At 41.1% G+C, this 27748-nt stretch overlaps 1 protein-coding gene across 1 annotated transcript in view; it reads left to right on the forward strand.

Moving 5' to 3' along the window:
• The first annotated feature begins 21432 nt into the window (after positions 1-21432).
• Positions 21433-27748, forward strand: part of LOC135712732 (NAD kinase-like) — a 113103-nt gene continuing 106787 nt past the window's right edge. The window contains exon 1 of the mRNA XM_065235773.1: positions 21433-21644. Coding sequence (XP_065091845.1) covers positions 21496-21644 — 149 coding nt within the window. The 5' untranslated portion in view covers positions 21433-21495. The remainder of the gene's footprint in view (positions 21645-27748) is intronic.

A 27748-nucleotide genomic window follows, 5' to 3' on the forward strand; every position in this document is an offset into this window, starting at 1 on the left:
CAGATACCCAGAACCGGTACCGGTAGGGTTCAAAAAGGACATTTCCTAAACCTCATTCACTGGTATCGTCCGACAGCCAAAATTTATGATGTTTCATCCAGAAGTAAATAGACATCATGTCATGGACCAAAAGGTGAATATGGCCACATCCGGATACCCAGAATCGGTTCCGGCAGGACCCAATAAGGACAATTCCAAAACCTCATGTACTGGTACCGTCCGACGGCTCAAAATTTATGATTTTTCATCCAGAAGTAAAAAGACATCATTCTTTGGACCAACAGGTGAAATGGCCACATCCGGATACCCAAAATCGGTACCGGCAGGGCCCCAAAAAGGACAATTCCAAAACCTCATGTACTGGTACCGTCCGACGGCTCAAAATTTATGATTTTTCATCCAGAATTAAATAGACATCATATCATGGACCAAAAGGTGAATATGGCCACATCCGGATACCCAGAACTGGTTCCAGTAGGGCTCAAAAAGGACATTTCCTAAATCACATGTACTGGTATCGTCCGACGGCTCAAAATTTATGATTTTTCATCCAGAAGTAAATAGACATCATACTTTGGACCAACAGGTGAATATGGCCACATCCGAATACCCAAAACCGGTTCCAGCAGGGCCCCAAAAAGGACAATTCCAAAACCTCATGTACTGGTACCGTCCGACGGCTCAAAATTTATGATTTTTCATCCAGAAGTAAATCGACATCATGTCATGGGCCAAAAGGAGAATATGGCCACATCCGGATACCCAGAACTGGTTCCGGTAGGGCTCAAAAAGGACATTTCCTAAATCACATGTACTGGTATCGTCCGACGGCTCAAAATTTATGATGTTTCATCCAGAAGTAAATAGACATCATGTCATGGACCAAAAGGTGAATATGGCCACATCCGGATACCAAAAACCGGTTCCGGTAGGGCTCAAAGAGGACTTTTCCTAAACCTCATTCACTGGTATCGTCCGACAGCCAAAATTTATGATGTTTCATCCAGAAGTAAATAGACGTCATGCCATGGACCGAAAGAGGGATCTGGCTACATATGGATACCCAGAACCGGTTCCGGTAGGGCTCAAAAAGGACCATTCAAAAACCTCATGTATTGGTACCGTCCGACGGCTCAAAATTTATGATTTTTCATCCAGAAGTTAATAGACATCATGTCATGGCCCAAAAGGTGAATATGGCCACATCCGGATACCCAGAACCGGTTCTGGTAGGGCTCAAAGAGGACTTTTCCTAATCCTCATTTACTGGTATCGTCCGACAGTTCAAAATTTATGATGTTTCATCCAGAAGTAAATAGACATCATGTCATGGACCAAAAGGTGAATATGGCCACATCCGGATACCCAAAACCGGTTCCGGTAGGGCTCAAAAAGGAGAATTCAAAAACCTCATGTACTGGTACCGTCCGACGGCTCAAAATTTATGATTTTTCATCCAGAAGTATATAGACATCATACCATAGACCAAAAGGTGAATCTGGCAACATTCGGATACCCAGAACCGGTTCCGGTAGGGCTCAAAGAGGACTTTTCCTAAACCTCATTTTATTTGAAAAATAACACCTCACGTATGACATCCGCTTGGCCAATTGCCAAGTGGCATCGAAATCAAACATTAATTATTTGAAAAATTTATCGAAATTGATGAATCAATTTTTTTTATAAAAGCCAATTGGGTAAGCAAACAACCCAATTAATCATTGGCATGGCTTACTACCATATCATCCAATGCATTTTATGGCTGTAAATAATCGGTAGTCACATATGAACTCAAATAACTTCTAATTTCATCAGAAAATGGGGAGAAACGGGTGAAATCGGGCACTTTTGGTAGTCTCTGCAAGACAAAACTAGCAGTATTCGTTTTTCCCAATGTTTGTACATTAGAACAGGATATCACACCCTTTGAAACCAGCGATATGAAATAAGTGTGACTCTGGGTCAGTTTTTGCCCATTGTGCGCTGCCTCGTACTTTTGCTCCACTATAAGTAATTCTAGCATCCTACTGACTTATCATAAGTCTGATACTCCTAATACCATTTTCAATAAAAACGCAACCATGTTCTGTGTACGCCTTCACTACTGAAATTATCTTGTTGTTCACCTTCAAATTTGGTACAAATGTTATAATTTATCATCCCGAAACAAACTGTAGCCTTTTCTTCGTAGACATGACCAATTTTTGTGAATGAAAAAAATATAAATAAAAACAAGTGAGAAAAATAAAATGATTTTGATTTAACTTCACCTTGCAGGAACACTCTGGACATAATTTGTATAACTAAAACACATTTTATAACTTATTCTTATACGTTCCGATACGAGGCTTTTTTTTTCTATATTATAGAGACTTTTAGCTATTTGTTGGTTCGTCTCTTAGGCCTCAAGCTGTAATGAGCAGGCGTTGTCTCAGTGGGTAATGTCAAGAAGAATCCTGGAAAACGAGAGTCAATCCGAAACACATTCTCTTTATTTCTACGAGACTTGTTTTTCTTTTATTTCAGGTAAATTTCATCATGAACGAAGATTTTGATTTTGGTTCATCAGATGACGAAATAGTTGATTCTGAACCTGAAAATGATTCAATTGAAAAATTTTCGAATTCTGATGACGAATTATCCATAAGTGATGAAGAAGATTCCTCGTGGACGTCTAAAGACGGAACTCGATGGGAACAAAATATTGTGAAGCCGGATTCCAAAGTTGGACGGAAGTGGTCTTATGAGATTTTACGAACTCGCCCAGGAGTAACGAGCTATGCAACTGCTCATGTGAACAATGAAGTTCAAGCTTTCAAAGCTTCTTTCGATGATAGTCTCATCACTCTCGTCATCAGCCACGCTAACGAAAAGGGTTTTGAAAAATGTAGAGAAAATTGAAAAATCATAGATGCGGTGGAGTTCGATGCTTTTCTGGGTTTGCTTATATTGTCATCTATTTTCAAGTCAAACTAGGAGCCAGTTGAGACATTATGGCACGAGATGCTTGGACGACCGATCTTCCGGGCAACAATGTCAGCTCGCAGATTCAAAGACATTTTCGCTATGATCCGAACTGATGACAAAGCTGAACGATCTCGCGAGAACAAAACCGCTATTAGAGAATTTTGGGATCTATGGAATGGTCAACAAGCGCTACTCTTCACACCGCATGAGAATATTACTATCGACGAGCAGCTTGTTTCATTGCCGTCGGACGGTACCAATACATGAGGTTTTGGAATGGTCCTTTTTGAGCCCTACCGGAACCGGTGCTGGGTATCCGGATGTAGCCATATTCACCTTTTGGTCCATGACATGATGTCTATTTACTTCTGGATGAAAAATCATAAATTTTGAGCCGTCGGACGATACCAGTACATGTGATTTAGGAATTGTCCTTTTTGGGGCCCTGCCGGAACCGGTTCTGGGTATCCAGATGTGGCCAGATCCACCTTTTGGTCCATGGCATGATTTCTATTTACTTCTGGATGAAACATCATAAATTTTGAACTGTCGAACGATACCAGTAAATGAGGTTTAGGAAAAGTCCTCTTTGAGCCCTGCCGGAGCTGGTTCCGGGTGTCCCGATGTAGCCAGATCCACCTGTTGGTCCATGATATGATGTCTTTTTACTTCTGGATGAAAAATCATAAATTTTGAGCCGTCGGACAGTACCAGTACATGAGGTTTTGGAATTGTCCTTTTTGGGGCCCTGCCGGAACCGGTTTTTGGTATCCGGATGTGGCCATATTCACCTTTTGGTCCATGACATGATGTCTATTTACTTCTGGATGAAAAATCGTACATTTTGAGCCGTCGGACGGTACCAGTACATGAGGTTTTTGAATTGTCCTTTTTGAGCCCTACCGGAACTGGTTCTGGGTATCCGGATGTAGCCATATTCACCTTTTGGTCCATGACATGATGTCTATTTACTTCTGGATGAAAAATCATAAATTTTGAGCCGTCGGACGATACCAGTACATGTGATTTAGGAATTGTCCTTTTTGGGGCCCTGCCGGAACCGGTTCTGGGTATCCGGATGTGGCCATATTCACCTTTTGGTCCATGACATGATGTCTATTTACTTCTGGATGAAAAATCATAAATTTTGAGCCGTCGGACGGTACCAGCACATGAGGTTTTGGAATTGTCCTTTTTGGGGCCCTGCCGGAACCGGTTCTAGGTATCCGAATGTTGCCAGATTCACCTTTTGGTTCATGGTATGATGTCTAGTTGCTTCTGGATGAAAAATCATAAATTTTGAGCCGTCGGACGGTACCAGTACATGAGGTTTTTGGAAATGTCCTTTTGTGCCCTATCGGAACCGGTGCCAGGTAGCCTAAATGGCCAAATTGGAGAAATCCTGGGAAGGATGCCATTCTATAACCCTTTATCTTTCATTCGAGGCCAATAAATCAAGAATCGGTTCAAAAATGGGTTTTTGGGAGTGAATTTCAGTCTGGGTCTTTTTTGACCCTAATGCACAATGTGTCACTTTTTTTGTAGCGTCACTCCCAGAGGTCGCTAAGAGCATCTTTTGACATCAAAATGTTTGTTTCCGAAAATTAGGGAAAGTCAGGAAATTTCAGGTCTCTATCATATTTCGTTACAAAATTACAGCTTTTTTAAAGTGACGCCGGGTCAAAAAAGACCCTAATGCACTAGGAAGGTTCAGAAATTTTCAATTTGCATTTGTGTACGCGGAGAAAAAATACTACTCAAAATTTGAGTTATTTTTACTTAATATTGAGTTCAGCCTTGCACTCTTTATTGTTGTCAGAAAAAGGACGAGAGATTTGACCCAACGATATAGTTCAGCCCAATAAGTTACTTTTGAGTAAATTACATATTCTTAAATTTACGTGAATTAAACTTAATTTTGGGTAGAATATACTTACGAGTAGATTTTTTTTCCTGATCAGGTCAAAAGTGTGCGACAGTAACTGGCGGTCGAGCGCCTTATGTTTTGGATGTTTCGAAGCGTATATACGAAATTTTGTTGGATGCTCTATGGATATTGAATGATGAAGTGGTGCGATTGAGTGACAATTTTGTTCTGAAAGAGTTGCATCTGGACCCTGAAGACGTACAGCTGCTTGATGGATTGAAGCGATCCACCTGTCTGGAGTTGAGGAGGAGGAGGAGAAAGAAAAGGATTGATATTGCACATAGACGTCCACATTCATCAGGATTCAAAAGGAGGAGGTTCACTTTTTGGGTGAGATCAATCCGTTTTGTTTTTTTTTTTACCGTTATTTAAATATAATTCGCTTATAATTAAAAAGGCAAATCGTTCGTCAATGTTTTTAAAATGCATTTATAAAAGCAACAATATTCAAAAACTAAATACGACAGGGCATCGTTTGCTGGCTGTTGCCGTGGGTATTTTGTCTTTCCCAGGCACCCAGTTAAAGCTTCAGTTGACTGCGGTGGCTCTTTTTTTCCTTCTATCCCTGAATAGATAGTGCGAATAAGGGCGTCTATGTGATGTTTTGCTGCACCTTTTGGGGACATTAGTACATCCTTTTCCTTAAACAAGGCAAGGCATCCACAACAAGTTTAAGTAATCCTTTTTAAAGTACTGATCTTCGCAACCCTTGCGGAGCATAAGATTTGATCAAATTATTCGCAGTTATATGTGTCCAACGCTCCCAGCTGGGTGAGGATTGGAGAATAACACACACACATTTTATATTGCTTTTGTTTTTTCAACGCTATTTTACAAAACTGAATGATATTTGACATTTTTTTGGTCATTGAAAATTAACCACTTCATTCGAGCACTTAAAATGACGTTTACTACCACTCGAACTTTGAAATAAAACATTATTTTGAGATTTTTTCTTCTAGAACCTCGAGAAAAGTAGCCAAAATTTGTGCGTTTCATAAAAAATAGAAATTAGTTGGTCCAGTTTTGTGAAATCGCTGGTAGAAAGTCACGCCAAAACTGCTTGACAAAGTGGTCAATTGAGATCTTCACTTAACTTCGTGGTTAACATGAAGGTTGCGTAAGCTCGAGAAAAAACTATGGGAGCTTGTTGTTTCTGGTCAGTTTCGACGTCTTTCTTTCATATACTGGGGATCACTATACGATATCGAAAAGGAAACGTGTCAGATTTCAAACATACATTTCTCACAAGCATCAATGTGAAAGATGTCAAGTTATATGTCATTCGACCGAAAATTTACCCGTCAATTTTTGTTATTAATTTCCTAATTGTTTATTAATAGTAATTTATTATAAATTGATCAAACTTCATCACCAAAATCAACCAATCACGCGCTTGCCTGCCATGATTACCGAGTGTATGCATACGAGTAGATAGCGGATACCTAACACTGACATCGATTTCGAACACCAAAACAATAAATATGGGAGGTGGGGGTAAAATGTCGATACTAAGGAAGCCCCCGTTTTTGTAATAGATATGTATTACAATTCATAAAGCAAAAATTTATGAATTCTTGTTTAAATTAGTGAAAGGCTTACAAAGCCGGTTTTAAAAACGCTGCGGGGCCAAATGTGCTCACTAAGTTCATGCCACGGAAGCATACTCTTAGCCTTTATCTTTGTTCTTCCTCAAAGATTCGTGCCTGTTGGTTATGTTTTCCATACTGCAATTCATGGGGTGCTTTACACCCCACTTGGAATAATAAATTGTAATGTTGAAAATAGCTACTATTTTTTTTTAATAAATATGCGATTACGACCTACTGAGCCAAAAGATGAAAGAAATATCTATCCACTTGCATCAATCAAAACTTTAACTTTGGCAATATTCGGTGATAGTGATCTAGTGTCCGAGGTACACAACTTCTTTGGACCATAACACCACTGAGCAGTTCAAGCAGATCTTATTATTTTCAGACGTAACAAGTTATGGTGATTGGGAATGTGGCAATATGGTCTTTGCCGCGTTGATATAGATCTTCCAATTGTTGAAATACTCAGACAGGACATGCAAGCCTCTCTGAAGTTTGGCAGTAAGAGCTCCGATGACCCTTCCCTTGTAGACGATGGGTATGTTATCTGTAAACAGAGATAACGTTCCACCATCTGGGAGAGCCGGAATGTTGGAGGTAAACAAGTTGAAGAGGATGGGCCCACGCCAATGTTGAAGGCATCAGAAGTGCTGCCATTGAGAGAGACTTGGAATGTTCAGGCTGAAAGGATATTTTAGATGATCTTCACAAGAAAGATTGATAGACCATATCGTTGTAGTTTGTACACGAGCCGCTTTTTAAACGTCCAACAATGCAGATGTTTTAGATACAGACTAGTTCCGTCTGAGAATATTACTTATGTTTTTGGAACTTTTGAGATAGACCAACAGTTCGTCAGCTTAAATCTCTGAAACTTCGGGGAAGTTGTTGGGAATCAAATGGAGGTTGGCCGCATTTTCAGTAACAGCAGCCATGTGTGGACTAATCATGTTTTGTCCGAAATTATGGGAGCTGTCGAAGTGTTGGCCAATCACAGCAGCCTTCTCAACAGGAGTTATCAGATGAACCACTGAATCATCGCGCCGATTCAGTGGTATCAGTGGTGGTCTTATTTTTTAAAATTCTGGTTAGCTTCCACAAAGGCTTTGCCCAATCTGGAAGAGAACGGATCTTATTGGCAAAATCGTTATTTCTGAGATTGACTATCCTGGCCTGAATGATCTTTGTTAATCGATTACGATTGGTCTTCAAGTTAAGCAGACCAGTGCGCTTGTACTGCATACGATGGTGTTACGAAGTTTAATAAGGTCTCTCTTCAGTAGAGCTGTCAAGGTTCAGAATGTTACTCACCTGTCTGGATACTAGCACGTGTTGTTTCCTGGCCCGGGAAATCGCCTCTTCGATGGTATGTAGACACCAGTCAACATCTTCGGACGTCTCCGGTTGGACATCGTAGTCGATGGTTGTGTCGACGCAGTGTTCACCGAGGAACCAACTTCGGCCACCACCGAGCTGAGATCTTGGTAGACAACCGGTTGCGAAATATGGACAATGTTGCTGATGTAGATGTCGATGGTTGCTTGAGCAGCTGACCGACTCAACCGCGTAGGAGTGTCCGTACTCAAGATGTTGTACTGCGCTTCCTGCAGATTGTTGTTCAGGGTGGTGCCGTTTTGATTGGGCTGATTGCTGCCCAAGCTTGATGTTTGGTATTCAGGTAGCAAGCGATGATGAAGTTTTCCCGCCGCCGTGTTAGCTCGACAATATCTCGTCACAGGTCTGCTGCCAACCTGTCCCTGATGTCGACTTGTGATGGGGCAACTATGGTACCGACAGAAGTAGAGCCTTCCACCCCTTCGATTATCTTTAGCTGGAAGGTCGGCAGCAGCTGACAATAGATGTTCCTCTTTAGAGCAAAGGCCACTCCTCGTCCCCCACAGTTGGTTCGATCCAGCCTCACAAGCCGGAAATCGGGAAGGAAGACGTTAATCTCGGGCTTCAGGTGCGTTTCGGTGATGATGGCGAAATCGATGTTTCGTTCGTTGAGGAATTCAACGAACTCGATGCTCTTACTCTTCAGCAAGCAAGCGTTCCAATTGGCAAGTTTCATGGCTTCACGGTCCATACTTATTGATCAAGGATATTTATGGCAGCATGAAGCTGTTCTGTTCGGGTCCTACAGGTGCGTTGGATCACGTTGACTTCTGTGACGAGTGTAACAAGTTCCGCTGCATATCACTGACGTCTTGAGTTTTCCGGAGTTTTAGGCACCCCAGCGGGACCGATGCAGCAGCAGCAAAACGGTTGATGAGTGGAAGCACCGAAATTTGGCGCCGTTGGGGGATGGCAGGAAAGTTCTGCCACAGAAAAAAGTTCTGAATTTTAACTATCGCGTAAAATCTCCCTTCGTTTAATTTTGAGCTATACTTGGCATAAACAGCGAAATCGTTTACAAGCTTGCATACATTATTGCTAATTTATGTGATATTGCGCTTAAATTTACATGAAATATCGCGTAAATTTATGCCAAATCTAGCGTTAATTTTATGTGCGCTATATCTCGCAGAAATTTACATGGATTTTTCGAACGGTATGGCCAGGTTGATTCTGCGTAGAGGCTTTTTTGCGGATATTAATTAATTCTTCGCTTCGGGCATGTCTTAATGGTTGGTCGATGTGCTGCACCACAATTGGCACATTTGGGATCTGCGTCCTCCATTAGCTCGCCGGCATCAGGTGCGTGCTGCTTGCCACACAGCAAAACATTAATTTTGATATCACGTCAAAGTGGATGCACTTCAATTGTGTCAAAAATATGGTATAATATTACTTGCCAAAAAGGACAAAATTATCATTAATACAGCGCATGAACTGACATTACGTTGCTTTTACTGCATTTGTTTATTTTTGTGAACGTTAAAATTACATGAGAATTTCGACATGATTGAAGTGCATTCTCTTGGATGTAATATTAAAATTTATTTTTTGCTGTGCACATTTGTTGAGTGATAGGCCATGTGGCAAGTTTTTGTTCCATGCCAGAACAGCATGCAGTTCGCGCATTGGGTGACATCACGGTGGACTGGCTTGTACCGTTCCCAAATCACCACGATGTGGAAAAGGGCCCGAATGCTCTGAAGGTCCTTCAAGCATGTTGAATTCCTTTCCATGTGTACCAGATACAGCTGGTCGTGGTACTTAAGTGAAGCATCATGGCGGTTCATCTTGAAGATATTGCTTGGCTTGAGTCCAAATTGCTTCAATTCATCCGACAGTATGACTGTTTCCATGTCGGGAAGGCCACGCAAGACCACTGTAACCAGATGTAAAAGTCGATTTTTTTCCCGCAAGCCTTCCGGGAATCCTTCTACACAGTTCGAAAAGTAGTGTAAATTTCTGTTCAATATGATGCACACAAATGGAGCGTCATATATCATATAAGTTTACATTATATATCATGTAAAGTTCTAGCACAATTCATGCAATGTAGCAAATATTGTATACAAAAGCTCATCTTTGTAAACAACATTGTTTACAAGTTGCTCGGTTGTGTGAAATTAAATTTAAGTTTACGTGAATGAATGTTTACATCACAATTAAAATTCAGAATTTTTATCTGTGTACGACGAATGGTGGAAATTTCTCCTTCTTTTCCACCTTCGGTTCAACGCCGTTTTCTAGGATGGCGTAACGATTTTTCGCCAACAGCTTCTTCGATGCCAATTGAACACTGGCGTTGTCCGATCGGGATCGTTTCCCGGCCGGAATAGCAGTCGCGTTAACACGGTGGTCTCCCCATGCTGGGGTCGTGCAAGTCTATACAAGGTGTGGAGATCTAGCCCTCACGTATGTGATGGTAGAGGGAAAAATATAAACATTGCGGGAGAGGATGGTCACGACGTCATAACATTCGAAAGTAAATTTGTGAAATATGAAGAACAGCAAATCCTAGCTATGTTTACATAATGATTTCACTTGATTGTATTCTTTTGTAAAGTCTCCGGGAAATATCAGCTGGGGTTTTGTTTTTTTATAATAACTCCTTTCTTGAAAACGGGTAAAAAATCACCGGAAGGCTGCTTTTTCACGGTATACAGTGTGAAAATACAATCATCATTAAAATATCTCAACATTCAGTGGAAGAAGAATAATAAATCTTGGTTTCATAAAGAATTTCTATAATCCATATTACATTTTCTATGCGAACGCTAGTTTAAACAAGTGTTGTTACGTCACTACGAGCGTGCTTGAGCGTATGAAAGTAGCGAATCGTGCGAAGCGGAATGAAAGCCGAGTGAAAAATGAAGTGCAATTTCACACCGCGCGAACACTATCGTTGCGAACTAGCGACCAACTCGAGAGACGAGTAAAAACCGAACTGTACTGCTTGACGGTCAAGCAGAGAATGACATTTATTAAATTACAACGTTTGCTATTTTATAGATTTTTAATTGATCATAGGTAAAGATACACTGAATGTAAGTTAACTTAAACAACTTGTAGTTGAAAGTCACTTGTCTGTCATATTTTTGCAACTTAAAGATTTGTGATGCACTTTGATTAGTTAAGTTGTTTTTCCATGACTAACATATGCAAGTTTCCGAAAGTTCGATGAACTTGGTGGAACCTAATTATGAATAGTAAAGGAACTAATTTTCTAATATCAAAAACTGAATCTTAATTTTCATCATTTTATCATTTATCAATTTATAAAATTCAATAATTGTTAGCTGTTCATATAGGAGTTAAATTTCTAAACCATTTATTTTGCTATTATTATAATTAATGGAGCAGCTACAATAATCTCGTGGTCCTACATCAACAATGCGGTCGTGCTTTGGACTTTGGACTAACTATTTTGATTTGTCATTATATACGATATATTCTGCAATAACAAATTCAATTTCATCTCACTGCGTCCTAGCAAGAAGTACGGTCGACTTGTTTCGCGCTCCGTTGTTTTGGAAGTTTTCTCGGTATTCGCTTGATATAAATTATCAGTTTTTTTTCTCACTAAGTGACTCCTGGCATAGTTCCCGGTAAATTGATCGAAAAGTGAGTTTTTTTAGTAGAAAGTGTCATTTTCGGAAAGAGTAATCCGTGCTATTGGAAATTCGCGAACCAATTTGGGCATCATCGTTGCGTGGTCACGCATACGCGCTTACGCATACCCGCGCACGTATCATCATCATCGAGTGTGAGCACCCGTTTCTACATCTACATCGTTCATCAATCATCGTGCGCCTGTGTGCGCTGAGTACCGAGCCTCGATCAAGCGCACCACAACGAAGCTCATCCACGCAGCGCGTCTCTTCCAGCCATCTGCGTAAACGCCTACACATATAACGCTCGGTGGTAGTAGTATAGAATTATCAGATAAGTTTTTGTTTTTTTTTTTGTTTCTTTTCCTCCCCCATTAGTTAAATTTTCATTTTGTATTTCTGTGTTTGTAGTGTTTTCTGTGTATTGTGTCTGTGCGTTCAGTGGGAGAGCGTTTTGCGCTCCCACTAGTTGAACAAAATGGATGTTTTGTCAGAAGACGACATGGATGACCATTCATCTAAGAAAAATGATGATGTCATCCATGGTTTGTCGTCTCAGTCTGACAATGGGCAGGCTGAGAAAAGCTCCAGATTGCGGGCCTACCCGAATGACTCGACTGGCCCATGGGTTGTCTATTTTCAGCCCAAAAACAAACCCTTGAATGTTGTTCAGATATCTGATGATCTGACAAAGCGATTCTCTGCCGTGACCGAAATAACGAAGGCTAGGCACAACAAACTTCGTGTGACCGTCGCTAACCTGAAACAGGCCAATGAAATTGCTGTTTCCCAGTTTTTCACACTGGAATATAGGGTGTACATTCCAGCCTCTGATGTGGAGATCGAAGGCGTGGTCACTGAGGCGAGCCTGAACCCCGAGATACTGGAGAAGCAAGCGGTTGGCCGATTTAAGAACCCCTTGCTTCCTCCGGTAAAGATACTGGCCGTTCATAGAATGAAGTCAGTATCGCTCAGCGAGGGTAAAAAGAGTTTTACCCACACAGACTCGTTCCGGGTGACCTTTTCTGGATCTGCCCTTCCTCAATACATCGAGCTGGGAAAACTTCGTCTTCCTGTGCGGTTGTTTGTACCTCGGGTCATGAACTGCCAGAATTGTAAGCGGTTGGGACATACGGCCTCCCACTGCGGCAACAAGGCACGCTGCTCCACATGCGGGGAGAAGCATGAGGATGGCGCCTGCGCAGCTACTGCACCAAAATGCGTGTACTGCAACGGAACTCCTCCTCATGCTCTCTCGTCGTGCCCGGCGTACAAACAGCTCGGGGACAAAATGAAACGCTCCCTTAAGGAACGTTCCAGGCGGTCTTTTGCAGAAATGCTTAAGACAACCACGCCATCGACCAATGACAAAAATCCCTTTTCTCTTTTGTCAGATGACGAGACTGACTCTGACTTGGCTGAGGAGGGAACTTCTTTCAGTTTTCCGGAAGGTTCTGCACGGAAACGAAAGCGCATCCGTTCGCGGATTGTTGCAAATAAAGAACCCCAAATCAGCTTGCCCAAATCAAGGAGTGGTGGAAAAAAGGAGACTTCTACTCCTCCTGGATTCCGCAGAACTGACTATACCCAGGATTTTCCACCTCTTCTGGGGACATCCAAAACCCCTGATGCCCCAATTTTAAGAACAGAAACCCCTTCTTCATCTGGGCTGTTCTCATTTGATGACATTGTGGACGGTATTCTCAAATACCTCAACATTTCTGATCCTCTGAAAAGCATTGTCCTCACATTGCTTCCTACTGTGAAATCCTTCTTGAAGGAATTGACTTCAAAATGGCCCCTTCTTGCAGCTATTATCTCCTTCGATGGATAATTTTCCAAACGAGGTCGGAGATTTGATCACTGTTCTACAGTGGAATTGTCGAAGTCTTATTCCGAAATTAGATTCGTTCAAGTATTTAGTCCATAACAATAATTGCGATGCATTTGCCCTCTGTGAAACATGGCTCTCTTCAGAAATTGATCTCCCTTTTTATGATTTTAACATTATTCGATTGGATCGTGAGGATTCACGTGGAGGAGGAGTACTTTTGGGGATCAAAAATTGCCATTCCTTCTATAGAGTGAATCTTCCCGAATTCCCCGGTATTGAAGTTGTCGCATGTCAGGCTACCATTAAAGGTAAGAGCCTTTGTATTGCTTCTGTATATATTGCTCCTAGAGTCTCTGTTAATCGCAAACAACTTTTCGACATATGTGCGGTACTTCCCGCTCCATGGTTGATCATGGGAGATTTCAACTCCCACGGTACAGGCTGGGGGGAGCTGTACGATGATAACCGTTCTACTTTGATTTATGATCTCTGCGACAACTTTAACATGACAATACTTAACAATGGAGAAGTAACACGTTTGGCTGGTCCATCCTCGAATAGTAGCAGATTAGACCTCACCTTTTGCTCTAATTCACTATCGTTGGATTGCACTTGGCATGTAATCCAGGATCCGCACGGTAGTGATCATCTGCCGATCAAAATTTCGATTGCCAGTGGGTTCAACTCGTCAGAATCCGTTAACGTCGCGTACGACCTCACCCGTAATATCGATTGGACTAAGTTCCAATCCGCGATAGGCGATACAGTATCGTCAGTGGAAGAGCTTCCGCCGTTGGAGGAATATAATTTCCTCTCTAATCTCATCGTCGACAGCGCACTTCAAGCTCAAACACGACCGGTGCCGCAATCGTCAATCCGTAAGAAAACACCATCGCTCTGGTGGGATCAACAATGCACGGAGGTTTACCGTAAAAAGTCCGACGCGTTTAAACTTTTTCGGAAACGCGGAACACGCGAGCATTTCGACGCATACACATCTCTTGAACGCGAACTCAAGAGCCTCATCAAGGCCAAAAAACGGGGTTACTGGCGGCAGTTTGTAGACGGATTGTCGCGCGAAACGTCTATGAATACGCTTTGGAGTACGGCGCGAAGAATGCGTAACCGGTCTACTAACAACGAAAGCGAGGAATGCTCGGATCAATGGATTCTTAAATTCGCGCGAAAAGTGTGTCCGGATTCCGTGCCGTCGCAGTTGATTCCTCGCGAAACCGCGAATTCGGTAGACGAAATCAGTCACCCTTTTTCAATGGTCGAACTTTCACTCGCTCTCCTTTCGTGTGGCCATTCTGCCCCGGGATCTGATAGAATCAAGTTCAACTTGCTGAAAAACCTCCCAGACGTCGCTAAGAGGCGCATGTTGAACTTGTACAATCAGTTCTTGGAGCTCAATATTGTTCCCGACGATTGGAGACGAGTAAGGGTGATAGCCATTAAAAAGCCTGATAAACCCGCGTCGGATCACAATTCGTATCGGCCCATCGCGATGCTGTCGTGTATTCGGAAATTGATGGAGAAAATGATCCTTTTTCGCCTCGACAAATGGGTTGAGACGAACCACCTTCTTTCAGATACTCAATTTGGTTTCCGTAGGGGTAAGGGAACGAACGACTGTCTCGCGTTGCTTTCCTCGGAAATTCAGTTGGCTTTTGCTAAGAAAGAGCAAATGGCTTCTGTGTTCTTGGATATCAAGGGGGCTTTTGATTCAGTATCCGTTGAAGTTCTTTCAGAGAAACTCCACGCTTGTGGATTGTCTCCATGAATGAATAATTTTTTGTACAATGTGCTGTCAGAAAAACATATGAGCTTTTCTCATGGAAACTCTACAGCTTTTTGATTTAGCTACATGGGTCTCCCCCAAGGCTCATGTTTAAGCCCCCTTTTGTACAATTTCTACGTTAGAGAAATTGACAATTGTCTTAATGACAATTGCACGTTGAGACAACTTGCAGATGACGGCGTAGTGTCTATCACAGGGCCAAAAGAGGTTGACCTGCAAGGACCCTTACAGGATACCTTGGACAATTTGTCTACTTGGGCTATTCAGCTGGGTATCGAATTCTCCACGGAGAAAACTGAGTTGGTCGTTTTTTCTAGGAAGCATAGCCCAGCACAACCGAAGTTTCAACTTTTGGGTAGGCCGATCACTCATTCCATGTCTTTCAAATATCTTGGGGTCTGGTTCGATTCCAAATGCACCTGGAGATCCCACATTGAGTATCTGAGACGAAAATGCCAACCAAGGATCAATTTCCTTCGATCAATTACCGGAACGTGGTGGGGAGCCCATCCACAAGATCTTCTGACGTTGTACCGGACAACGATTTTATCGGTTCTAGAATATGGTAGTTTTTGTTTCCAGTCGGCAGCTAAAACGCACATCATCAAGCTAGAACGGATCCAGTATCGTTGTCTTCGTATCGCGTTAGGATGCATGCACTCGACTCATACTATGAGTCTCGAAGTGCTGGCGGGCATGTTGCCACTATCCGTCCGTTTTTCAGAGTTATCTCTGAGGCTCCTCACGCGTTGCGAAGTAATGAACCCACTGGTGATCGAAAACTTTGAGAAGCTTCTGAAGCTAAATCCTCAAACATGTTTTATGACTTTGTACTACCATTATTTAACACAGGATGTCAGCCCTTCAAGATATATTCCCAATCGTGTAGTCTTCTCCGATTTCGGCAATTCAGTGAATTTTGATTTATCTATGACGCAGGAAATCCGCGGAGTTCCAGAGCATCATCGTCCTATGATTGCTCCGTCATTATACGCTGCAAAGTTTGGCCATGTTGATTCTGCAAGAACGTTTTTCACAGATGGATCTCTAATAGAGGAGTCCGCTGGTTTTGGTGTATTTAATGAATTTCATAGCGCCTCTCGAAAACTTGAAGCTCCTTGTTCTGTGTATGTGGCTGAACTGGCAGCAATTCACTACACTTTGGAAACTATTGCTTCACTTCTTCCACACCACTACTTTATTTTTACGGATAGTCTCAGTTCTGTCGAGGCTATCCGTTCCATTAGGCCGGTAAAGCACTTCTCGTATTTTCTCTTGAAAATACGAGAACTGCTTAGTACTTTATCCGTGCGCTCTTTCATCATCACCTTCGCGTGGGTCCCTTCGCATTGCTCAATTTTGGGCAATGAGAAGGCGGATTCACTTGCGAAGGTGGGCGCTATGGAAGGCGACATTTATGATCGACAGATCGCCTATAGTGAATTTTTCTCTATTTATCGTCAGCAGTCGCTCGTTAGCTGGCAACATCAATGGAGTGAAGGGAGCTTGGGACGATGGCTACATTCAATTATCCCTAAGGTGTCGAAGTTTGCATGGTTCAAAGGGTTGGACTTGAGTCGAGACTTCATACGCGTGATGTCTCGTCTCATGTCCAATCACTATTGTCTAAACGCTCACTTGTTCCGTGTGGGGTTGGGAGACAGCAATCTCTGTGAATGTGGACAAGGTTACCAGGACGCTGATCACATCCTTTGGTCTTGTGCGGAGTATCGTGGAGTCAGATCACATTTTTATGATTCCCTTCGGGCTCGAGGTAGACAACCTAATGTTCCAGTTCGGGATATTTTGGCTAGACGCGATCTGGAGTTTATGAAACTCATATATGTTTACTTTAAGGATATTAACCTTAGATTGTAAGTTTGATTAACCGTGTGTTTAGTTTGTATTTTGTACGTGTGGGGTTTTTTTTTCAATGTTTGTTTTCAAGATGAATAGAAATAATTTCATGCTTTAGGATTAAGTAAATAGTTGTATCGTAAACCATATTTCAAACCTCCTTCTTCCTTTTTCCCATCCAAAAAATTGTAAATCTCCACTAACCTCGAGACAACCGCGAGTACTCGGTCCAGTTCCTTTAACTTTAAATTTAAGACAGTAATAATGTATAACGCAAAGGATAACTCGGCTCTGTAAAGTTTATTCGATTGAGCCTGTACAAATAAAGTAAATATAAAAAAAAAAAAAATCAGTTAGACAAGCCATTTTTTCCCTGTGTTGAGGACATAATATCATCGTAACCATTACTTTTAACTATTGTGATGATATTGACAAGCCATACGATTTTAACCGATTTAGTTTGTGATACAGCACAGGTCAACATTTTCAACTACTGAACGTTGAGTGTAGCGGGGTCTCCCTTAGCTCAGTCGCAAGAGGCTTAGCTACAAAGCAATAACATGCTGGAGGTGGCTGGGTTCGATTCCCGGTCCAGTCTAGGAATTTGTCGGGTTGGAAAATTTCTAGAGTATGATTGTACTTGCCACACAATTCAAGCTGAACATTGCATAAGGTCCTAAGTAACATTGATCGATTCTATTCGTCGGCTTTCTCTTGCATTAATAACTTGAGCACATAACCGTTTCTTGTTGTGTTTGTCGTATTAGATGCTAGATAAAAGCTTCTTTTTCATAGATCTGTGTGCTGAAAATACCTGGCAATGTATTTACATGGCCGTGTGGTTAAAACGAAAAAGTCGACGAAGAGAATTTGTCGATGTTACTTAGGACCTAATGCAATATTCAGCTTGAATTATACCAATGCAATAATGGTAGAGGCATCGAAAGCTCTCAATTAATAACTGTGGAAATGCTCTAAGGAACACTAAGCTGGGAGCCGGAAATAAGCTAACATACGATAAGCAATAAGCTTGAAATGCCAAGAAGAAGAAAACGTTGAGTGTAGCACTGATTCCTTTGAGGCAATGAACTATTATTGACACTCTAAGTCATCGATTTTTATAATTGATTCTCTGAAAATGATATGTTTCGCAGAATTAGCAACGCAAAATTTCAAATTTATTCCAAAGTAGGGCAAGAACAAACTTTTTGTAATATAAATGGTAAAAGCTGACTAAAAGTAAATTGGTACGCCCCGCGCGTGCCACTAGCACCCTAGTGTTGGGAATCGAAAATCTTTGACAGTGGTTTGTTTACACTTCTGTAGAGAACAACTGGTGTAAGTTTGATCAAAGTAGTCGATCGCGTTCAGAAATAACGTCAAATGGAACTCGAAAGAAGAAAAAATATTGTGCACAAACACCTGGAAAATCCGGAGTGGTCCGGTTCCTAGCTGTCTAAAGTGCTGAAGATACCGAAAACAACAGTTTGTCGAGTGCTCAAAACCTACAAGGAAACCCTGAGTGTGGAAAGGAATCAGCGGACCTACGAATAAAAACTGGAATCTGGGATCGTCAGCTGCGCAGCAAGGTATTGAGGTGAGGTAAAGCCAACCCCGGTCTTTCGATGCGAGATATGGCCAGAAGGTACAACGCCATCCTTTCAAACGGTGCGGAACATCCTTGCCAGGGAAGGATACAAGTCGTACAAAGCCAGTAAACATTCGAACTGGCACATGAAGCAGAATTCCATGGCCAAAAAGCGCGCAAGGCTCTTTTTTTTTTTTTTTGTTTATTAATTTATTTGATAAGGCTCAACCGAATTAACTTTACAGAGCCGATTCTTGTTCACTATACAATACATCTTAAAACTATAGACAAAAAAGTACAACACAATAAACATTTTATCTTCCGCTATCCAATAAGCCTCCTCCACCAGAACGGGAGCCGCTTCCAGTGGTTTCATTGTATGGTAGATCCAACGAGGGTCAGAGCGCTTCCATTGCAGCAATGGACGCAAAACGTGGTCATCACAAAACGGTTGCTTTCCAAAGTCGACGACGCATCGACTGAAACAACTGCTGATGAAGAACAATGAGGAGGACCACACAATGGTTGCTGCCGAGTAAACAGACGATCGCGTGACACACATTGAGAGTGGTCTGCTTCTGTCGACAGCCGAGTGAACACTGAGCAAGGCTCTTGTACGACCGTGTTTTGACGAAACACAAGCGCTGCACTTTGATCGATGACGAAACATACGACAAACTCGATTTTAAGCAGCTTCCCGGTCAACAGTTTTACATCGCGACTGGACGTGGGGATGTGCCGGGAAGATTCAAGGTCGTGTTTGCCGACAAATTCACGAAGAAGGGCATGATTTCGCAAGGGATTTGCAGTTGTGGCCTGAAAACGGAACCATTCTAGATAAACATTTCAAAAGGTCCTATCTGCATTGATCGATTCTCTTCATCGACTTTCTCTTTCGTCAATAACTCAGCTGCAAAACCTTTCCCTGTTGTATTTGACGTTTTGGACGCTAGATAAGAACTTCCTTTATCAAACTAAGTGGTAGAATTAGCGTGAAATCTGTTTGCATAGCAGTGGTTATGAAAAGAGAAAGTCGATGAAGAAAATCGATCAAAGCAGATAGGACTATTTGAAATGTTCATCGAGCATTCGTCACATCCTCGACGATGACATTCCATGCTTATAAGAGATGAACTAGCCTAAGGCTAAAAATCTCTCTAATAAAGAAAAAAAAAATTCCATGCATACCGTTCCGATTCAAATTTCGGACGATTCAAATTTCGGACACTTTCATTTTTAATTAAATATTACATCCAGTTAGAAACAAAGTAATAATGTTAGATGATCGTGGAGGGCACAAGTCAAAAAAATTTAAAATTTACAAGACATGTGGATCATATTCGACCGAGATAATCAACTTTTAAAAGTGTCCGAAATTCGAGTTTAAGTGTCCGAAATTTGAATCTGCACGGTACATCGAAGAATGCCTACAAAAACGTGTATTGCCGTTCATCCGCAAGCAAAGTCATCTTTTGGCCCGATTTGGCCGGCTGCCACTACTTCAAGGTGGTTCTGCCAACAAGATCGAGTTTGGCCCCAAGCTAATGAATCTTCCGAATTGGATGGTTCGAGATTTCGTTCGAACTGGAGAAATGTAACCATCTATTGCTGTAACTTTGAAGTTTTTATAAAAGTACTGTACACACTTAAATTTTTTCGCCGAGATTCCAACAGCCGAGTAGTTCTGCAATTTATTTTGCTGAGATTCAGTTAAACAATTGCCGAGACTCAGCTAACAAATAACGTTTTGCTGATATATCAGCTAACAAACCGATATTTTGCAGAGATATCAGCAAAAGTAAATGCCGAGGTAACCGTCTGTTGGAGATTTTACCGAGCTAGATTAAGTGTGTATAGCAACCATTAATGAACTTTTTAAACTTATTGAATCACCAATTACTGGTCTTTTTGTGCGTACCAATTTCCTTTTAGTCAGCCTTAAGTATGAAAAGCGTCCGTTTTGTAGATTAATCTGAACTACTTCTGAGTAAGCTCACAATGAATAAACAATCTCCCACCAGCATCGAAAGGGTTCGACTTACAGTACTACCGAACCGATCCAGCATCAGCGGATTTACTAACAGGCACTGCTTAACCGCAGTGAGCACTAATGTTTGAAGCCGTATACTACCACTACTCAAGTCAATATTGAACGAGAGGTGTCGTTCGGCAGCAGCAACTAAAGGTATACACCCCGAAAAAAAACGGCACCGTAGGAAAGCGACAAAAAATATCGAGAGTAAACATTGTGTTGTGTGCTGAAAAGTTAAAAATTCTGCACCCAAGCATCAGTCGGTTTCCGTCAGCCGTGATCGATGATAGGGCCCAAGCGGTGATCAGAGTATTAAGTCGAAGCTTAGTTCTAGGGTGCTACGGTATTTTTTGCATGTGTCACTCCGTCGCTGTCGTGGATCGACTCTTGAAAACGAGTTTCGGCAGTACTTAAGCTTTAAGGTTACAGTTTGCTACTACGATCGCACTAAATTGATTTGTAGCATACGGTTTCTCGATCGGCCAAGTGACTGGATCGGAAATTTGGGTGTCCTCCGGGCGGTGATTCGCATCATTTGGTGAGGCGGCGTCAATCGTTTTAGGCCTCAGATAGGATCGTGCTTGCGTTCCACTGATTCGAGATTATCGTGAATTAAGTTGTTAGTTGCGGAATGGTAATAATAATGCTTCCGTCCATATGTTTACAGTGAATGGTCTATTAATAGGCTGAGGCGTTTTGTGTGCATGCTTTTTGAATATTCGAGAGAGAAAAAGATCTTTTTTTTGTGACGTGAAAAGGTGTTACGTCCGTTTTTAACACGGTAAGGCTTTGTGCAATTTCTTTTTTTGGCGTCGAGTGTTTGGAAGAAGAAGCACACCTGTTGGCCGACAAAGTTTTAGAAATCAGTGGAACCGGAAGAGCGAACGAATCATGAGGGAAGAGGATCTGATTTTGGCTCGCGCGATCGTAGCGCAGCAACAACAGCAGCAGCAAGCTTCGACGGATTCACCGGGAGCGTCTCCGGCACCATTGAGGAGAACTTTGGTGACCAATCTCCAGGAGAGGACCAAGCAGTTCAGGTAAGACGATAAGATTATTCGAAATTGATTTAGTAGTTTTAAGGGAGTCGTTTGTAAACTGGGAAATACTCTTTTCAACGATGTTTCTTAACATCAAATTAAACTTTTTAGGAAGTTTTTACTTGAAACAATACATCACTACTTATACATTTTCTTGATATCAGTTCTCAAAGTGCCTAGAAGGCCTAGAAAATTTTCCCGCCATCGAGCTAAGGCAATTTTCTCGGATTCAGGACTTTCGATATTCAGACTTAAGAGCAAGGACTTTGGTTAGGGGTCACAAACGAAAGAAACTATTCACAACATGGACTCTGATAATATCCGGATATTTGACCTAGAATATTGGATTGCAAGTTATTCCACACTGAGCAAACACTTAGGGCTAAAATTGTTTAGTCTCTATCTTAGTAATAATGAGCTCTCAATTGAATTTAGATGACCGTACATTCCGTGATTGACAACAACCACCTAAATTGCGCATATATTAAAATGAAAGGGAGAGCTAACTATTCTCTATGTACATTAGGGTTTCGTATAATAAGATTTTGTCTTGAAACCTGGGGGCCCACCCTCCAAATCATAGCTTAGGCCGTTCGCAGTTTTGAGTTTAAAAATTGTTTCAAATTAAAGGGCGAACACGAAATTATTGCGACACCGAAAATGTCATGCCAATTTTCTTATAATGTTTAGAATCAAACCAAAATTTTAGGGTAGTTTTATACATATATTTACTTCAAAAATCAAAAGAAAAGTTAATCGATGGAGCCTTGAGTGTAAAATTGAACGCATTTTCGCTTGATGCCCTCCATCAATGTCTTTACAGTGTCATCCGGTACCAGTTTCTCAGTTTTTTTTCCATTTTCTTAACATGTCCTTCTCGTCTTTGACTGTCTTCTTGCTCTTCCGAAGTTCCCGCTTCATTATTGCCCAGTACTGCTTCACCGGGCGCAGCTCCGGACAGTTTGGCGGATTCATGTCCTTTGGAACAAAATGGACAGAATTGGCCTCATACCACTCCAGGACACTTTTAGAATAGTGGTATGATGCCAAATCTGGCCAAAATAGCGGAGCTTCGTCGTGCTGCTGCAAGAACGGCAAAAGGCGCTTCTCGAGGCACTCAGATTTGTAGATCTCGCCATTTACTGTGCCCTTTGTCACGAAAGGCTCACTCCTCAGTCCGCAAGAGCAGATGGCCTGCCAAATGAGATATTTGGAGGCGAACTTCGACATTTTCTTCTTCTTAAATTTGTCGTCCACATCGAACTTGCTCTTGCCGGTGAAAAACTCCAACCCCGGAATTTGCTTAAAATCGGCTTTTATATACGTTTCGTCGTCCATCACACAGCAGCCATATTTTGTCAGCATCTTCTCGTAGAGCTTCCGTGCCCGAGTTTTAGCCGTCGATTGTTGCCGCTCATCGCGGTTTGGGAAGTTCTGTACTTTGTATGTATGTAGTCCAGCTCTCTTCTTTGCATTCTGGACGTAGCTCTGCGACATGCCGATCTTTTTAGCCAAATCACGGCTTGAGACGTTGGGATTTGCTTTAATCATCCGCTTCACCTTTCCCTCCGTCTTTTTGTTCTCCGGTCCCGGTTTTCTTCCAGCTCCTTTGCCGTGGTCCAACGTCAACCGCTCCTGGAACCGCTTCAACACTCTGGAGACGGTTGAATGGTGAATGTTCAACATTTTTCCCAACTGCCGGTGCGACAGGTCAGGAAATTCCAGGTGTTTGGAAAGAATTTGTTCTCTCAACTCGCGTTGGTTCACCTCCATTTTCGTTGAATCGGAAAAACATGACTTCGAGTTTGACAGCATGTACACAATACACATCAATGAGAAAGTGTGCAAAATTTGGTTGATTTTTACCCAATGGTAAAAAAGTTATGCCCTGTTGAATGTGTCGCAATAATTTCGTGTTCGCCCTTTACTCGACAGTTCTAAAATTAAAAATTTGTCAAAAAATGAACTGCAACACGATCAGCGCAACGCAAAGTTTTTTTTTTTGCTTCGGTGATTTTAGCACTAACGGAGAAGGTGATTCTGATTCAAGAACATGTTTCCTGGCACAAGATGATTACTGCAACGTGATTCAGTGTCAGTTAACCAGGTCAAAGAGGTCCTGGACGATTCTTCTGTCGAAAAATGTATAGAAAGTAGGTACTATGTGAAGTGCGATTTGATGATGGAGGAGATTATTTTATGGATATCTCTGATCACCTGATGGTCTTCGAAATAATCTCTGAGCACCCTGGTATCGAGGGTGAATATATGAGAGACGTGATTTAAATTGTTGGACAGTTGAAGATCTTCAGAATTATACTTGATCAACCTGAAGACTTGAAAAAAAAAAATATCATGAGAAGTTTTTGGAGATCTCTGATCACCTGAAGGTCTTTGTAAAATTTTCTGACTCACCTGGTATCATGAGAGAATATCTGGGAGATGTGATTTGAATTGTAGGACAGTATGAGATCTTCGGAATAGTACCTGACCAACCTGAAGTATTCAAAAAGCATCCAGAGAATACTTTTTAGATATGGACGTCTTAAAACACATGAAGATGATAGGAATAATGTCTGAGCTGCCTGGTGTCATATGAGAGAATATATGAGAGATGTGATTGGATTGTTAGATATTTTCAGAAAGATACCTGTTCAGCTCGAAGTCTTGCAATAATTTTTGAGCAACCTGGTATCATGAGAGAACATCTAATAAACGGGATATGAATTTGGATAGTTGAAGATCTTTAGAATAATACCAGCAATAGCAATCGGAAACTTTTTAGCAGCCTGGTATCATATGAGAGAATATTTGTTTGCTGCAAAAGACGCTAGTGCTTTCATGAAATTCTATGAAGATCCATGCATTTGCATGAAATTCCATGATATACTATTTACAAACTTCTATTAAATTAACTGGGATAAAATTTCAAAAAACGCAGCTGGCAATCAATCGCGTATTAGTAATTGTAATCCATTACAAGACTACAGTTAAAATCATGAGAAAAGTGAATTTCTGTGAATTTTCATCAAGAACCTTATTCTAGACGCTTGTCCATCTTTTCGCTCCTCTAACCTAAAATACACGGATGGAAAATCTGAGTAGCCACGAAGTGTGGTCATTGTGTCATTGGGGGTTATTCCGAGAGTCGAAGCGATTTTTGTCACTAGTGAAGTGAGAAAAGTCACGTCGTTGTGACGTGACTCTCTGTGCAAATCGAATCATTGTGTGTGGAGGTTCGATCGAGTAATCGGTTACAGTGTGATGGTTCCGAGATCGGGTGTTAGTGTAACAAAATACTGGGTTATGCGATTGGTGATAATGGTCGTATGGGTTACCATGGGTTGGCAGATCCTCCAACCAGGTCCTGAATTAAAAGTAACTCCAAGATTGAGCTTACCGTCATTAGAGTATACAAAGAAGGATTACAATTAAATGCGAGAAGAATTGCAGGTAAAAAATCAAAGGAACCCGGAGGAAAATTCCAAGGGAGTTCTGACTCGAACTCGAAACTATGTTTGCGTATATTTCAAAAGTATGTAGAATTCCAAGTGAAGACGGAATTCAATTAAAATTTTGATTATAATTCCAAGGAAGGACTATTCTAAGAAAATTCTGAGGAGAGTTTCCAGGGAATTCCGAGGAAAATACCAAGGGAATTGAATTCCGAGGATGCACAGCGGTTTAAAAGTCAAGATTCATGAAATTAATTGTTCTCTGATGATAGCGTACATTAGTATAGTATAGTATCACAAAGCATATTCATAATTTTATCGTTTGTTTCTTTTGGAATACAAACATTTTTATTTCAACAAATAGAGAGTAGGTTATCCCAGCAAAGTTGTCGAAGCTATCATTTCAAGCCACTTTGCTGAAGACATCAAGATCCCATGACTTCAGTTTATCGAGATAAAGGCGGTTGTTCGACAGTTGTACATTACCAATAGTTTTTTGAGGTTTTCTACATCTTAATCTGGTTATATCTTTTGAAATGTTCTGCAAAGTTTTAGGAAAGCGGCGCCGGTGGCCTGGGTTCAATCCCAGTCGGCGCCACCGGGATGTTCTGAGGCATAACATTTCTGATCGCGCCTTCCTTTGCGTGGGAAGTAAAGCCGCTGGTCCCCGGTTCATGAGTTGATGGATCGATAGGTAGGGTCCAGGTGTGGGAGCTGCCTCCCTGGCGTTGGTAGCATTGGTGCTCAGCACGGAAAACAAGATCGATGGAAAACAAATCACACACAACTTTGCTCTAGACACCAAGTTGCTAAATATATATCTATTTTAAGCCAACAATTGCTCTATTTCAAAACGTTATAACTTAACCATATGCAAGTAGCTGCATTAGCAACAAGTTAAATTTTAAAGCATGAAAAACTATCTTTGTTTGGAAATCATTAGTATCTGTTGGTATCGTGGAAACTGAGGTAGGTTTTATTATATTGCGCATTTCACACCAAATTGGACTAATAAGCGGGTTTTCACTTATTAAAAAGTGTGATAAAATTGCAAGTTTACATCTAATCGTCTTGGTGTCTTCGGTGCACTTATTCTTTATGATGCAATCAATAAGAGCTCCCAAGACATCAAAACGATTTGACGGAAATGTGCACTTCTATCACACTTCGGAGGCGAACCAGCCTAAGGCTGAAAGCCTCCTAAATAAAGCTAAATTAATTAATTAATTCTATCACACTTTTTGCATTTTTGGGACATTCCAGTTTCAGATGCAATCAGCAATACAAGGAATTAAGATTATGTATGGCAATCAGGGTTGCTTCCACTCACTTGCTATAAAAACATATTTTTCGGAATTATGCAATCATTAGATGATATAATGATATGCTGTACTTGTAAGTAACGAGAATAGGGTTTAAAGTATGTGTTTGACTTATGAAACCTGCCAATTTTGCTTTCAGAGCGTCACAATAAGCGATCTTATGATTCGTGAGCGTTCACTCAGAGTGAGCCCTCACGAGTCGTAAAATTGCTGATTGTGAAGCACTGAAAGCAATATTGACAGATTTTATGTGTCAAACACATACTTCACGTCCTCATCTTGTTACTTACTAGTACTAATTATCTCTTTACCATGTCATGATTTCATAATTCTGAAAAACATTTTTTTTATAGCAAGTGAGTGGAAGTAACCCTGATGGCAATATTTAGGCAATATTACTTCGAAGGACTTTAAATAGTAACAACGAGTTACATTGAGTAAGTCAGTTGCACTGATGGTTCTATCGAAATTTTGAAGGAAATTCCAAAGTTATATTTAGGAGTGTTTCAATGGAACTCGGAAGTGTATTCCAAGATTCCAGTGATAGGTTTTAGATAATTCAAATGGAGTTCCAAGAAACTTTTGAGAATGATTTCTAGAAATTTATTGGACCCCTCCAAGGGAATATTGAGCATAATTTAGATAGGATTCCGAGGATAATTCCTCGATATAATTGGGGATTTGAGAGAATACTTAGTGAATGCTACGAGAACTATTATAAATTTGAAGAGAATTTCTGAGTCAATTTAAAAAGTATTCTGCTGAGATTTTTTAGAGTATTATAGAGAAAATTATAAGGGAATATTGCGCATTGTGCGTATTATTGATGCTACTATAAAATAATGGTGTTTAAAGGACACGAGGGGTGCGCATTTTGCGGTTTTTGTGCGTTGAAAATACAAGTACCGCAAAACGGGGTATCTTTGATAATACCCGCACTTTGATAGTAGAATATAATGATTACATTTACTCTCTGCACTATTTCTGAATTGGAAACATTGGTTCCATTTTGTAGCTTAGGATATTTCCGAAGACTTCAAATCAAGAAGACTGGCAACTGTCCCTTTCTTCCATAAAAATGTCAAACGTCACTGATAACAGCGCCTCTGTCAATCAAAGGTGGAACTTTGAAGCACAAGTGTTAGTGAGACTACTCATAAACAGTGACTGTGTGTGTGACGTAATGTCACCGAAACGAATAATCATAACCAAGGAATCAAAAATATCTCCAAATGACAAAATGACAAGCGATCAACGAACCGAATAATAACGCTATGTCAGAAGTGGAAAGCAATAATGATATAATCTTCTTCCTTCTTTTTCATGA

Source organism: Ochlerotatus camptorhynchus, unplaced genomic scaffold, assembly GCF_037179485.1.
Source record: "Ochlerotatus camptorhynchus isolate MF236.1 unplaced genomic scaffold, CSIRO-AGI_Acam_v1.1 ptg000503l, whole genome shotgun sequence".
NCBI lineage: Eukaryota > Metazoa > Arthropoda > Insecta > Diptera > Culicidae > Ochlerotatus > Ochlerotatus camptorhynchus.